The sequence below is a fragment of the Aotus nancymaae genome, unplaced genomic scaffold (genome assembly GCF_030222135.1).
Source record: "Aotus nancymaae isolate 86718 unplaced genomic scaffold, 86718_ANA_hifiasm-v0.15.2.pri h1tg000021l, whole genome shotgun sequence".
Classification (NCBI taxonomy): domain Eukaryota; kingdom Metazoa; phylum Chordata; class Mammalia; order Primates; family Aotidae; genus Aotus; species Aotus nancymaae.
The window spans coordinates 16,377,940-16,392,848 of record NW_026988433.1 but is presented as its reverse complement, the minus strand read 5'-3'; the positions used below and the strand labels follow the sequence as shown (position 1 = coordinate 16,392,848).

At 48.7% G+C, this 14,909-nt stretch overlaps 2 protein-coding genes across 12 annotated transcripts in view; one reads left to right on the top strand and one right to left on the bottom strand.

The window, feature by feature from the left end:
* The window catches only part of SPRING1 (SREBF pathway regulator in golgi 1), a 99,603-nt gene extending 94,739 nt beyond the window's left edge, over positions 1-4,864 (bottom strand). For 7 of the 8 annotated variants that reach the window (XR_001110064.3, XM_064379762.1, XM_064379763.1 and 4 more), the window contains exon 1: positions 4,687-4,797. Coding sequence is in view for 7 of the 8 variants with exons in the window: in XM_064379762.1 (XP_064235832.1) it covers positions 4,687-4,797 (111 nt within the window). In the remaining variant the exon portion in view is untranslated. Of the gene's footprint in view, positions 1-4,686 lie in introns of all 8 variants that reach the window. The other variant, XM_064379766.1, reaches the window with a different exon arrangement.
* Positions 4,865-5,188: 324 nt separating this feature from the next.
* Positions 5,189-14,909, top strand: part of LOC105728572 (E3 ubiquitin-protein ligase RNFT2) — a 292,363-nt gene continuing 282,642 nt past the window's right edge. For all 4 annotated transcript variants that reach the window (XM_012468997.2, XM_012468996.2, XM_012469001.2 and 1 more), the window contains exons 1-3: positions 5,189-5,276; positions 7,253-7,429; positions 7,950-8,008. In XM_012468997.2, the coding sequence (XP_012324420.2) occupies positions 7,406-7,429; positions 7,950-8,008 (83 nt within the window). In that variant the 5' untranslated portion in view covers positions 5,189-5,276; positions 7,253-7,405. The remainder of the gene's footprint in view (positions 5,277-7,252; positions 7,430-7,949; positions 8,009-14,909) is intronic.

Below are 14,909 nucleotides of genomic sequence, written 5' to 3'. Positions count from 1 at the left end.
ATATAACCATGCAAGCAAAACCAAGGCTGCATGTTACCCATTTCATCTCTATCACAATGGTCACAAATTGAGAATGTGGGCTTTAAAATCAGGTGGACCTGAATCAGAGTCCCAGCCTGAACTGTCACAAAGAAATAGTAGTCCTAAACACAAGGAATTCTTACAAAGTCACAGAGGACACCCAATAGTAAAATGGTCAAAGGGCATGACTAGGCCCCTTCAGAAGCAGAACATTCAAATTACCAAAACCAGTAAGATGTTCATCTTTGACCACTAGTCAGGGAAATATCCAGCGCGCTAATAACGATGAGTGATAAATCTGTACCAGAAGAGAGCATTTTAAGTGTTACTGAAGGACACAAAGGAAGGCAGCATGTGGAGGGGAAGACAGGGATACTGGTGATCCTGACCCTGTGGAAAGCCTAGGCTAACGTTTGCTTGTCTTAGTTTTTAACAAAATAAAGTTTAAAAAGTAATACAACAAAATTTTGGGAGAAAAAAGCTTATAGAATAAGGATATAAATAAGAAAAATAATTTTGTACAACTGTACAATGTGTTTGTGTTTTCAACTAAATGTTATTAATACAACAGCCAAAAAGTTAAAAAAATTAAAGTTTATAAAGTAAAAACATTACAGGAAGTGAATATTAACTTCCTAAAGAAAAATCTTAAAATACATGTAGAGCGGCCTGTGTACACTTGACAGTGGTACACAGTGACATCCTAGGCCTGCACGTTCAACCCCCGCTCACTCCCTGACTCATCCAGAACAGCTTCCAGTCCCGTAAGCTCCATTCATGGTAAGTGTCCTTTATGGGTGTACCATTTTTATTCTTCTTTTTTTTTTTTTTGAAAAGGAATCTGGCTCTGTCACCAAGTTGGAGTGCGGTGGCACGATCTCAGCTCACTGCAACCTCCACCTCCCAGGTTCAAGCAATTCTCCTGCCTTAGCCTCCTGAGTAGCTAGAATTACAAGTGCACACCACCACACCCAGCTAATTTTTGTATTTTTAGTAGAGACAGTGTCACCATGTTAGCCAGGCTGTTCCTGAACTCCTGACCTCGTGATCTGCCCACCTAGGCCTCCCAAAGTGCTGGGATTACAGGCAGAGCCACCGTACCCAGCTTTTCTTCTTATTTTCTTATTTTTTTTTTTGAAACAGAGTCTCACTCTGTTGCCCAGGCTGGAGTGCAGAGGCATGATCTCAGCTCACTGCAACCTCCGCCTCCCGGGTTCAAGCAATTCTCATGCCTCAGCGTCCCGAATAGCTGGGATTGCAGGCATGTGACACCACACCTGGCTAATTTTTGTATTTTTAGTAGAGATAGGGTTTTGCCATGTTGGCCAGGCTGGTCTCAAACTCCTGACCTCAAGTGATCCACTCACCTTAGCCTCCCAAACTGCTAGGATTACAGGTGTGAGCCACCACGCCCAGCCCATTTTTTTAATCTTTTATACAGTATTTTTACTGCATTTTTTCTATGTTTAGATATATTTAGATCCACAAATACTTCCCATTATGTTGCAATGGCCTCCAGCATTTAGTACTGTCAGATGCTGCAGAGGCTCAGAGCCTAGGAGCAATAGGCCGTGCCACACAGCCTATAGGTGTAGCAAAATCACCTAAAGATGCATTTTTCAGAACCTTGAGTGATGCATGACTGTAAGTTTAAAATGAAGATGATGTGTCGGGGTACTGAAAAGGTGGCTGCAGGGAAGGTCACAGAACAGCACCTGAGCCAAGAGGTGAAAGGCTAGCAGACGTATGCCAGACTGAAAAGAAACATTCATCCCAATTAAAAAGACTTACTTGTTTGTTCAATCAATATTTGGATTCCCATGAAGTGGTTGGCAGTATTCTGGGGGCTGGAGAGTCTATGAACAAGACAGACAAGGTCTCTGTTCTCAAGAATATTATAGTCTAAAAGAGAGAGTGAAGCAAGACAGATAAACAAGCAAATGAACGAGAAATGCTCAGTTCGTGATTCCTACCACAAAAAAAATAAAGCAGGTTTCAGAGCAAGGAATGGAAGTAATTTACACTTTGTCACCAGGTATGGTCTGAAACAGTAACAGTATGAACTGAAATGACAAAAGAGATTCTACCGTGCAGAGATCCTGGAACGGCATCCAGAGTTTTATCTGACATGAGAGATGCCAGTGGCTTGGCCTAGGGTGGCAGCAGTGACACTCTGAAGAAACGAACAGATTCAGGATACACTCTGGAGGCAGAGCCAATATTTCAGATATAGGGAGTGAGAGGAAAAAGAATGAAGTGTCTTGAATACCTGGGGAACAGTAATGCCACTGAGTGAGACTGGGAAGACTTGGAGAGGAACAAGTGCTGGCAGAGAATCAAGAGTGCTGTTTGGTCCAAACATGCATTCAACATCAACTAAGAAGTAGAAGGCTGGTTGCCAGGGGCTGGGGGAAGGGAGAAATGAGAGCTATTGTTTAAGGAGTATGAAGTTTCAGTTTCTACAAGAGTTATGGGGATGGATGGTGGTGATGGTCACACAGCATTAAAGCTGTATTTAATACCACTGAACTGCACACTTTAAAAATGGTTAAGATAGGGCCGGGTGTGGTAGCTGATGCCTGTAATCCCAGCATTTTGGGAGGCCAAGGCAGGTGGATCACTTGAGGTCAGGAATTGAAGGCCAGACTGGCCAACGTGGCAAAACCCCGTCTACTACATATACAAAAATTAGCTGGGTGTGGTGGCGCATGCCTGTAATCCCAGCTATTCAGGAGGCTGAGGCAGGAGAATCGCTTGAACCCGGGAGGTGGAGGTTGCAGTGAGCCGAGATCGTGCCATTGCACTCCAGCCTAGAGTGACAAGAGATTCTGTGGTTGGAATCACTAACTGAACATCTCTTGTTCGTTTACTTGTTTATCTGTCACCCAGAGTGAGACTCTGTGTTAAAAAAAAAAAAAAAAAAAGGTTAAGATGGGAAATTTTATATCATATTTTACCACAATAAAAATTTTTTGAAAAAAAAAAAAAGATGCCAACTAGGCAATTAGATATAAGAATTTGGGGATTTCTGGACAAGTCTAGGCTGGAGTTATCAACTGAGGGCAACACCAGTATCCCTCCAGAGATCACCTGAGTATTTAACAATGGCCCCAGAGATCACCTGAGTTAGGTAGAGAAGAAGGCAGAGGACGGACTCCTGGCACATGCCACCACTCAGGGATCCACAAGACAGAGAAGGGACAACACGCGACTGTAAGGAGGTGTCTGAGGTGGCAGAAAACACAAGTCACAGAAGTCTGGTGGCTCACATGATCACCCAGACATCCCGGCCAACAAAAGAGGCTTATCACACTCCGCCTCTCTGCCTAAGGTGGGAGGGAGGTCACGTACAATTCCCTGTTCTTCCCTTTTCACAGCTCCTGCCAATCCACTAAAACGAGGGTGACCACATAGTTTTATCAATGTTCTCCTCGTTTATGTATTTTATTTACAAACTTGAGCTTTGAGAGTAAAAAGGAGAGCTTTTTATAACCACGTCAGGACAACAGCATACCTAGGTTACCCTGAATGTACCCTGGGGTGTAATAACCACCCTTTCTCCAAATCTAAGCACTCAACCTGAACTCCTAAACAAACTTATGAATGCTTTGGGTTAGACTTCCCCCGCAAGCTCCTTGCTGTTTCTCCCAGAAATTCTCACCTGGAAGGAAAATGAAGGGGTGCAGTGTGTTGGAGGGGTGGAATTCCACCGATCAAGTTATGCACAGAAAGCAGAAAAGGAACTGTGGGTCCTTCTGAGTCGCCCAGGAGGACACAGGGCCCCCAGATTAAACCAAGGGCACTCATGCCAAGCGCTGGCCGACTCTGGCCACCCTGTGTCTTCCTTTCTCAGGCGGCAACACAGGGACGCTCCACTTCCGCCGCGAGGATGAAGCGAGCATTTGCACACCAGCTCTGGACCCGGCAGGTAAAAAGCAGGAAGGTGTACATAAAAGCAGTCACCACTGCTGAAGGGTCCTCAACTCGGGGTTCGAGTCCCAGCTCTGCCCTGGCCTAGCAACCCCTTCTCGCTGCAGACCCAACGCGGTGGGCAGGTCCCTCGCCCGTGCTGAGACCCGGACAGGAATGCACACCTCTCCCCACCCTCGGACGCCCCGGCGGCGCCGCTGCAGAAGCCGGGAGGTCGGACAAAAGCGAGGAGGAAGGAAGAGGAGGAAGAAGGAAAAGGAGGAGGAGGGAAGGAAGGAGTAAGAACTAAGTGAGGAAAGAGGAAGGAGGGAAGGAGGGAGGAAGGAAGAGAGAGGGACATAAGGAAGGAGGAAGGAAGGAAGAAGTAACGGAGAAAGGGGAGGAAGGAACGAAGAAAGGAGAGAAAGGAAGGAATTAGGGAAGGAAAAAGGAAGGGAAGGAAGAACGAAGTGAGCAAAGAGGATATCAGGGAAGAAAGGAGGGAGGAAAGGAAGAAACGGAGAGAGGGACAAAAGGGAGGGGGACGGAAGGAAGACGGAAGGGAAGGGGAAGGAAGGGAAGTGGGAGGAAGAAGGGAAGGAAGGGAATGAAGAAGGAAGGAAAGGGGGAGGAAGAGAGGGAGGAAGGAAAAAGGAGGAAGGAAGGGAGGCAGGGAGAAGGGAAGGAAGCAGAAAAGAAGGGAAGGGGAAGGAAGGAAGGAAAGAAGGAAGGAAGAAGAGAAGGGCGGCCACTGACCTGCTTGAAGGTGCTGCTGAGGAAGTAGACGAGCGACAGCCCGAAGACCAGGGCGAGCACCCACCTCTTCCGCAGAAGCCGGCGCCACACCATGGCCGCCAGGTTCACCATCCTGGCGCGGACGTGGGGCGCGGCGGCCGGGGCGCGGAACGCGGGAGGCCCGGGATCCGGGCGGCATGGCCCCTACGCGCCCGGCAACCCCATCCTTCCAGGTGGGCGCCGGCCCCACGGCCCTCGGCCCCGTCAACTCCGTCAGCTCCCGGCAGCCCTGCGCGCCGCCCCACGTGACCCCACCCTACGCCCCGCCTCCGCTCTGTAGCGTCACGGGCTAGTCGCGCAAGATCTCCTCACCATTGGTCCCTGCGGAGCGGCGGCCTCCTATTGGCTAAATTCCGGGAAAGGGGGCGGGCAATCGCGCCAGTGCGGCGGGCGTAGCTGTGCCCGGGTCCTAGCGCCGGGTCGGGCGACGACGAGAAACCACCGAATAGGAGGCCGGAAGCATCGGAAGTCACATGCTGCCCGAGTTGCGCGGGTGATTGGCTTGGCTGGACCTGAATGATGCGGCTGTGATTGCTGAATTGTCTGGGCAGGTAAAAAGAGAACGCGGTATTTTTTTCTTTTCTCCCAGCATGGTCTGTGTAGTCTCCTGCCCTTGCAGTCCCAGAGCGTTTTGCGCTGTGTTGGTTGCAGGGATGAAAAGCGCTTGCTACGTCGTGCCCGAAGTGCACCTGCCGGCTTCCAGTCCAAGTGATGCAGGCGATGCTCCGCTGAGTGCATTTCGGTGCAGTCCTGTAACGGGCCCCGGGGGCGCAACTTGAAACATCGCAAGCATCGAAAAGTCTCGGTGCTGTCCTTCAAAGATGCATAGTGGGATGTACGGAGCAGAGGGTTAAAAGGAGTTTCATTCATTCAGGTGCATCCTGCGTGCAAAAATTTATTCCAGAATTATGTACGGCCTGCTTCCAACAGAGAATCCGAGCCTCTTCCAATCCAAGCATCTGAAAGTAGTCTTGAGCATTCGATTTAGGAGGCAGTATTAAATGTGTGGATGAGAACTTTGGAATACTAAATTTTATTTTACCTCAAGGATTTGCAATGTGGGATAATGAGGGCGGGGAGAGGTGAGAGGGAGATTAAGTTGAGATTGTAAATTCTTGAAAAATATTTATACAATGACCTTTTCTTTATATATGAAGATGCTGCTGCTGACCGATTTGTTACCTAATTTTTCAAAGGAGAAAGGAAGCTTCACTGGCGGGTTGTTTCTAATCACTGCCCCTAGTGACATCGATGCTGCCCCCCCAAGAAGCCAGGTCAGGATTAGGAAGTCATTCAACAGACAGTAATAGTGCCCTGAACTGATAGTCAGACACTGTTTTTGGTTAGGAGACAAGAAGATATTCACGGAGGCTAAACTTATTCGTAGGAAGTAAATGGCCCTTATTGCCTTGCTAGGGTGAAAGGTGGGACAGAGAGCAAGGGATCTAAAAAAGGGGAACTGGGAGACCCATAGATGTTTTATTCATTGAGTAAATACTTGTTGAGTGCTACTCTGTGCCAGACAGTGTCCTAGATGCTGAGGCAGAGGGGTGAACCAAGTAGACAGAACCCCTACTTTCATGAATAGCATTTATATTCTAATGGGGGGTGGGAAACAAATCATAAATAAGTAAGCAAACATGAACAAATAAGTACTATGAAGAATATAAAACAGGGCAGTGTTATAGAGGGTCGGGAGAATGAGAACAAAAGGCCTCTGGGAGGAGGTGGTGTTTGCCCTGCGGAACCAAGCCCTGTAACATTTAGAGGAGAAAGCATTCCAAGGGGAGGGAACAGCCAGTGCAAAGGCCCTGAGGCAGGGACACGCTGACACATTAGAGGAACAGAAGGGCCACTGTGGGTGGACAGGAGTGGGAAAAGGGAGAATGGGAGGAAATGCAGTTGGAAACTGATGATGCTACCTCAGGAAGAAACTGTAGGCTGTGGACAGAGCTTGGGTTTGATTCTGATTGCAATGGGCAGCCATGGGAGTTTAAAACATATTTTCAGTGTTCTCCAATGAGGACTCTTAGTTTGACAATAGGATGAAATACAATACATTAAGAGTTTCAAAGAGGGCCGGGCATGATGGCTCATGCCTGTAATCCCAGTACTTTGGGAGGCCAAGGCAGGTGGATCACTTGAGGTCAGGAGTTCAAGACCAGCCTGGCCAATATGGTGAAACCCCATATCTACTAAAAATACAAAAAATAGGCAGATGTGGTGTTGCATGCATGTAGTCCCAGCCATTCAGGAGGCTGAGGCAAGAGAATCGCTTGAACCCAGGAGGCAGAGGTTGCAGTGAGCCGAGATCACACCACTGCATTCCAGCCTGGGTGACAGAGTGAGACTCCATCTTAAAAAAAAAAAAAAAAAAGGAGTTTCAAAGAAGGATCAATGAGAGGCTACCCAGAGATACTGAGCAGATGGTATCCATTTGCTTATAGCCACCGACCATGTCCTAAGGCTTCTTAGCAGATTCCAGGTATCACAGGGACTGTTCATCCAAGTGTTCTGTTCCATCCAGGTTTAGAGTCTCTGGCGAGCTCCCCTGACTGTGCGTCCCTCTGGAGACGAAGAGGAGGGGGAGGCCTGTCCTCTCTGGGATCCAGTGGTCACATCCCCCTCAGGAGCCCCGAATGCCTACCTCCAGTGTCATCAACATGGAGTTCTGAAGTCCATGTGGCTCTTCACAGTGAATCAGGTGACATGTCTCCAAGAGAATTTGCATCTTTATTACTACTTGATTAAATGTGAGAGCTGGAAGGAAGCTTTGGTTTGACCACTCCACCCCTCCCACGTAACACATGGGAAATCTGAAACCGCAGAGAGGTTACTGATTTGTCTAGGGTCACACAGCAAGTTAGCAGCAGCATCAACCCAGAATCCATGTCTCCCAACTGCCAGTCCGCTGCCCACTTCACTTCATCTGGCACCTCTCAGCTACACAATTCACTGCTTTATCCTCTCACATGAGGACTTCTTCTGCCTCTGAGCCTCATCGTCCTCCTCTGTGAAATGGGGTGATAGCTTTCCTCATGGGATAGAATGTCACATTGAGGATGGAATGGCATGAAAGATTGAAGCACACTTTGGAAAATGCCAGAGAGCACTAGGGGTCTAAGATACCACTAGCATGGGTTTGCAGTTTACAATTACCTTGGCAATCGGACAGGCAGTGGGAGTGTTGGGAGACTCTGGCTCACCCCTGTGTTGGGTTTTAGGTGTTAAGGAAGATGCAGAGACGCCACAGCAGCAACACGGATAACATTCCACCCGAAAGGTAGGCATCCCTGCTTCTGTTCCATCTGAGGGCTCTGGGCTTCGGGTGGTAAGGGGCAACCCGAAACTGGATTGAACAATGCCTCCCCCTCAGAGTCAGTTGTTAGAGTCACAGTGACGGCCTCATACTAAACACTCAATATTTAATAGCTTGCTTTTGCTTTTATGCTAAATCTCAAAGTCTTGTATGACAGATGAGCTACCTGACTCATCAGATCAATGATTGTGCCAGTGGGATTTTAATTTATAGAGATGTCTTAGCCCATTCAGGCTGCTATCACAAAAATACCACAGAATGGCTGTTTGTTTGTTTTTTGAGACAAAGTCTTGCTCTGTCACCCAGGCTGGAGTGCAGTTCAGGATTCGGCTCACTGCAACCTCCACCTCCTAGGCTCAAGCAATTCTCCTGCCTCAACCTCCCAAGCAGTGGGGATTACAGGCGCCTGCCACCACATCCAGCTAATTTTTGTATTGTTAGTAGAGATGGAGTTTCACCATGTTGGCCAGCCTGGTCTCAAACTCCTGACCTCAAGTGATCCACCCGCCTCGGCCTCCCAAAGGGCTGGGATTACAGCGCCTGGCTCTTTTCCTTTTTTTTGAGACAGAGTCTCACTATGTCACCAGGCTGGAGTATGGTGGCATGATCTTGGCTTACTATAGCCTCTTTCTCCCAGATTCAAATGATTCTCGTGCCTCAGCCTCCCAAGTAATTGTATTTTAGTAGAGACAGGGTTTCACCATGTTGGCCAGTCTGGTCTCAAACTCTTGACCTCAAGTGATCCACCCACTTTGGCCTCCCAAAGTGCTGGGACTATAGGCCTAAGCCACTGAGCCCGGCCAAATGGATGGTTTAAATAACAAATATTTATCTCTTACAGTGCTGGAGGCTAGGAAGTCTTGAAAGCTCCAGCATATTCAGTGTCTGCTAAAGGCCCACTTTCTGGTTCACTGATGGCCATTCTCTTGCCATATCCTAATGTGGTGAAGGGAAAGGGATCTCTCTGGGTCTTCTTTTTAGGGGCACTAATCCCATTCCCAAAGGCCCCACCTCCTAGTACTATCACACTGCAGGTCAGGTTTCTTTTTTGATACAGGGTCTTGCTCTGTTACCTGGACTGGAGTGCAGTGGTGATTATGGCTCACTATAACCTCCAAATCCTAGGCTCAAGCAATCCTCCTGCCTCAGCCTCCCAAGTAGCTGGGACTACGGGCATGTGCCATTATACCTGGCTAATTTAAAAAAATTTTTTGGTAGAAACAGGGTCTCACTAAGTTGTCCAAACTGGCCTCAAACTCCTGAGCTCAAGCAATCTTCCTACCTCGACTTCCCAAAGCCCTGGGACTATAGGAATGAACCACTGTCCCTGGCGTGGGTTAGGTGTCAACATAAGAATCTGCAGGGGACACAGACATTCAGATCATAACTCCAAGAAACAACATGGAGAGGCTAATGATGTTGAAAGATGAGTTTTTTATTTCTTTGATTTCCCAAGAGGAGGGGGCATGCCGCCCCATGCAGGACCACCTGGGGAAGCACCAGCATCGGTCAGGAGGCAGAAAGGAGCAAGGAAAAAGCGTAGGCCACAGCCTTTATGATGTTTTCTGTGGGAAAGACAGGGAAGGCAGGGGAAACCATTTAGGACTGGCTAGTTTGAATGATGTTGGTGGGCTCTGGGTACCAAGGTGGTCTCTTTTTTTTATTTTTCTGTTGCCCAGGCTAGAATGCAGTGGCACAATCTCAACCCACTGCAGCCTCGACCTCTCAGGATCCAGTGATCCTCCCACCTCAGCCTTCTGAGTAGCTGGGACTACAGGCATGCACTACCATGTCCAGCTAATTTTTGTATTTGTAGAGACGGGGTTTTGTTATGTTTCCTAGGCTGGTCTCACATTCCTGGGCTCAAGCGATCTGCCCTCCTTGGCCTCCCAAACTCCTGCTCACTGGGATTATAAATGCGAGCCACTATGCCCGGCCTCAAGTTGCTCTTTAGTTTGGTATCTAGCCCTGGATGATGTAGGACAGGAGATATATTGGCTGCATGTGTAAAACTTAGATGAAGGAAGGGCTATGCAGTGACTCACACCTGTAATCCCAACACTTTGGGAGACCAAGGTGGGAGGATAACCTGAGTCTTGGCGTTGGAGACCAGCCTAGGTGATATAGGGAGATCCTGTCTCTACAAAAAAAGTTTAAAACTAGCCAGGCATGGTGGTACGTGCCGATAGTCTCAGCACTTTGGGAAGCCAAGGTGGGAGGATTGCTTGGGCCCAGAAGTTTGAGAACAGCCTGGGCAAAATAGAGAGACCCCATTTCTACAAAAAATAAAAACTTACCAAGCATGGTGGCATGCATCTGTGGTCCTAGTTACTCAGGAGGCAGAGGTGGAGGATTGCTTCAGCCCAGGAGGCGGAGGTTGCAGTGAGCTCTGATTGCACCACTGCACCCCAGCCTAGGCAACAGAGTGAGACCCTGTCTCAAAAAAAAAAAAGTTAGATGAAGCAGTGATTAGGGTTATGGGTTCTGGATCTCAGGGACATGTAAATAACTTTGGCCAGGTGTTTGACCCTATGATTAATGGATACCAGATAGAATCTTAAAAAAGGCAATTAAAACACTCATGAGCTAGAATGTTTTTTCCTTTTTTTTGAGATGGAGTCTCACTCTATCACCCAGGCTGGACTGCAGTAGCGTGATCTCAGGTCACTGCAACCTCCGCCTCCCGGGTTCAAGCTATTCTTATGCCTCAGCCTCCTGAGTAGTTGTGACTACAGTCGCCCACCACCATGTTTGACTAATTTTTTTGTATTTTAGTAGAGATGGGGTTTCACCATGTTGGCCAGGTTGGTCTTGAACTCCTGAGCTTGGGCAATCCATCCACCTCAACTTCCTAAAGTGCTGGGATTACAGGCATGAGCCACTGCTCCCAGCCTAGAATTTCTAGCTATTGAAAACCAAGAGAGAACACACCTGGGGGCCTGTTCTCAGGTTGGGACAGCTTCCAGCCCCGGAAGCCCCGTGTTAGCACATACTTCCAAGGGGCGGGCAGCCAAACCTTCCCTCCCTCACATCCCCTTCCCCCTGCGGCTCCGGGGTTGGCTACAAAATCACAAATATTATCCCCCAGCCCCAGCATTGGGTCTACGTTTTGTATGGTGCCTGCCTATTCTGCAGGGAAGAACCCCAGGCTCAGCCAAACCCCAGCTTGGCCACCTCCCACCTGTGGTGACTTTGGTGCATGACTTCCCCCTCTAGGTCTCAGTTTCTCCATCCAAAAATGGCAGGTGACAGAACTCAAGAGTTGCTTATGTTCCAGGTGCAGTGGCTCACGCCTGTAATCCCAGCACTTTGAGAGGCCAAGGCAGGCGGATCACCTGAGATCAGGAGTTGGAGACCAGCCTGGCCAACATGATGAGATCCTGTCTCTACTAAAAATACAAAAATTAGCCGGGTATAGGGGCGGACACCTGTCCGCCCAGGAGACTGCTGCTCAGGAGACTGAGTCAGGAGAATTGCCTGAACCTGGGAAGTGGAGATTGCAGTGAGCCAAGATCATGCCACTGCACTCCAGCCTGGGTGACAGAGTGAGACTCTGTCTCAAAAAGAAGAAAAAAGAGTTGTTTATGGATGAAGGAGTGAGTGTGAAGATGCAGAAACACAGCATCCAGCTTGTAATAAGCCTGCCTGTTGGACCCTTTTCCGCCTCTAAAGATAACATTGCCGTCTGCTGTCAAGTGAACCGTGAGATCTCTTGAGGGCAGAGACCACAGCAGGAAACTCAAACCGTGTATTGAGTGCTTATGCTGTGCTAACCGTCACATTAGCCCAGCAAGAGCACCCATTTTACAGATGCAGAAACTGAGGCTCACAGAGGGGAAGGAAATTACCTAAAGTCATACAGCCAGACATTTGGGCCCCCATCCATTCGTCCCCCAGCATCTGTGCTTTGAGATACCACATTTTGGCTGCCTGCTGTCCGAGCAGAGCCACTTCTCCTCCTGGGTTGCCTCAAGCTCTGGCCCTTAAGTGGTTAAGCTGGAAGCGCAGCCTCTGTCTCCCTCTAAGGAATATTCTTTCCTAGTTAGGCTGAAATCTCGGCTGGATGCAGGGGAGAGGCCCAGGGAAGGGAGGCCAGCTATAAAAAGCCCCTTGGTGGATTGAGTCTTCCCTGGGTGTACTGGAGGCCCCTGAGCCCAGTGAACTCAGAGTGCTGGCAAGCTCAAGGGGGACGGGATGGCTTTCTAGGGCCCCTTGGGTGGCCAGGGAGAGAGAGTGACCTCCTTGTGGGCCAACATGAGTGCCTGCCAGGACTCCTGCTTTCTGAGCTGAGCTCCTCGAAGTGCAGAAAAAGCTCAAGGTCCCTTGAGGATGATAGCCATGGTGTTTGCTGTTGTTGTCATTATTAATATCATTATTATTATCCAGAGCTCAGGGGAGGAGGGGTTCATATTTCCTGGGCTCTTGGAGCCAGCAGGGATGGGGCTTGGTTGCGGGGGGAATCCAATCCTGAGTTTCCTCTGTTGCACCAGGTTTTTTTTTTAACACGCGTCTCACTCTGTCGCCCAGGCTGGAGTGCAGGGACACACTCTTGGCTCACTGCAGCCTCCACCTCCCAAGTTCAAGCGAGATTCTGCTGCAGCCTCCTTAGTAGCTGGGATTACAGATGTGTACCACCGTGCCTGGCTAATTTTTGTATTTTTAGTAGACAGGGGGCTTCGCCATGTTGGCCAGGTTAGTCTCAAACTCCTGGCCTCAAGCGCTGGGATTACAGGTGTGAGCTACCATACCCAGCCTGCTTCGAAATCCTGACCTCAACTGATCTGCCCACTTTAGCCTCTCAAAGTGCTGGGATTACAGGCATGAGCCACCATGCCTGGCCTTACCAGGTTTTTAGTAACATACTTGCAGGCCCAGTTTGTGCAGCCAGGGAAACCACCATGTCCTCCTGCTGTGTGTCACAGGTGTTCTGCAAGCTGTTAAATGGTTTTCCATGGATAAAAAGAATTCTGTGGTTAAAGAAGTTTGGGAACACTGGGCTTAAGCAAAGTTCATTTTTTCAGTTGCAGGCCTTCTCAGAGCCTTTAGTACGCTTCTTTATGCATTCCTTCAAACGATATTTATTGAGCATGTTCCGAGTGCTAGCTGTATGGTGTGGGCTGGTAGAACAAGGCTATAGTGTTTGACCTTGTGGAGTGGAGCTCTGTCCAAAGCTATGGTTAGCAGCACTGACTGCACATTAGAATCATTGTGGTGGGGGGTGGTGGGGAATGGTGGCTCATGCTTATAATCCCAGCATTTTGGAGGCCAAGGCAGGAGGATCACATGAGCTCAGGAGTTTGAGACCAGCCTGGCCAACATGGCAAAAACCCATCTCTACAAAAAATGTAAAAATTACCCAAGCATGGGTGGTGTACACCTGTAATCCTGGCTACTCAGGAGGCTGAGGCACGAGAATCACTTGAACCTGGGAGGCAGAGGTTGCAGGGAGCCAAGATCACGCCACTGCACTCCAGCCTGGGCGACAGAGGGAGATCCTGCTCAAAAAAAAAAGAATCACTGAGGGGACTCTGAGTAACTTCAGACGCTGTGGCCCACCCACAAAGATTTTGATTCAACTGGTCTCCAGGGAGGTCAGGGCACCTGCTTTTTTCAGAAGTTCTCCCAAGTGATTATAATACATGGCCATGTTGAGAGCCACAGGTCTTGAGAGAAAGATGAGGAATAAAATGACAGCTGTGATCAGTCCTGTGCAGGTGACATGAGGGTGCAGTGAGAACAAGGAGCTGGGTACCATCATTGTCTGGGAGGGAGGGGAGCCTCCACCCAGGAAGGGAGATGTTAGCTGAAATCTGACAGATGAGTGTGTGTTACCTAGTTGGGATGGAGTGCGGGTAGGAGAGACATCCCGGTGAAGGCGACAGCCTGGGGTAGGAAAGGAGAAGCGGGCACACGATGAGATTAGAGTTTGGGGCCAAATAATCCTGGCAGCTTCGTCTCTCTGAATCTCAGTTTCTTTGTCAGTAAGGGACTTGTTACTTGGGATTGATATTTGTACCTAGTACCTATCTAGAGGGTTCATCTGAGATCCTGGGAAGGAATACAGAATGGGAAACCCTGGGAGCGCTTTTAGTGGGATCATGAAATAGTCAAATACAGTTGGCTCTCCATATTCATGGGGGTATTGGTTCCAAGACCCCCAGTGGATACCAGAATATGCAGCTGCTCAAGTCGCTTGTATAAAATGGCTAGGACAGTCAGCCCTTTGTATCTGTGGGTCCATGACCCAAGGTTGATTGAATCCTTAAATATGGATGCTGGACTGTATGTGTTTTATTTTTATTTATTTGCATAGTGAGAAAACATCTCACCCTGTCACCCAGGCTGGAGTGCAGTGGCGTGAACTCAACTCACTGCAACCTCTACCTCCTGAGCTTAAGCCATCCTCCCACCTCAGCCTTCTGACTAGCTGGGACTACAGGTGCATGCCACCATGCCCAGCTAATTTTTTAATTTCTTTGTAGAGACAGGCTCTTGCTATGTTGTCCAGGCTGGTCTTGAACTCCTGGGCTCAAGGGATCTCCCCGCCTTGGCCTCCGAAAGTGCTGGGATTATAGGTGTCAGCCACCATGCCCAGTCTTGTATATATTTGTATATATTTTAAGACATATTTCCTGGAGCCATTTGCAGTGGCACATGCCTATAATCCCAGCTATTCAGGAGGCTGAGGTGGGAGGATCACTTGAGCCCAGGAGTTTGAGGCTCTAGTGAACTATGATCACACCACTCCAGCCTGGGCAACTCTCTGCACACTCATGTCTCACCCTGTGGATAACGGTCTCATATAATAGATGACATGAGATCAAATGTGAAAACAATGGAAATTTTTCCCCAAAGCCTCCTGCTG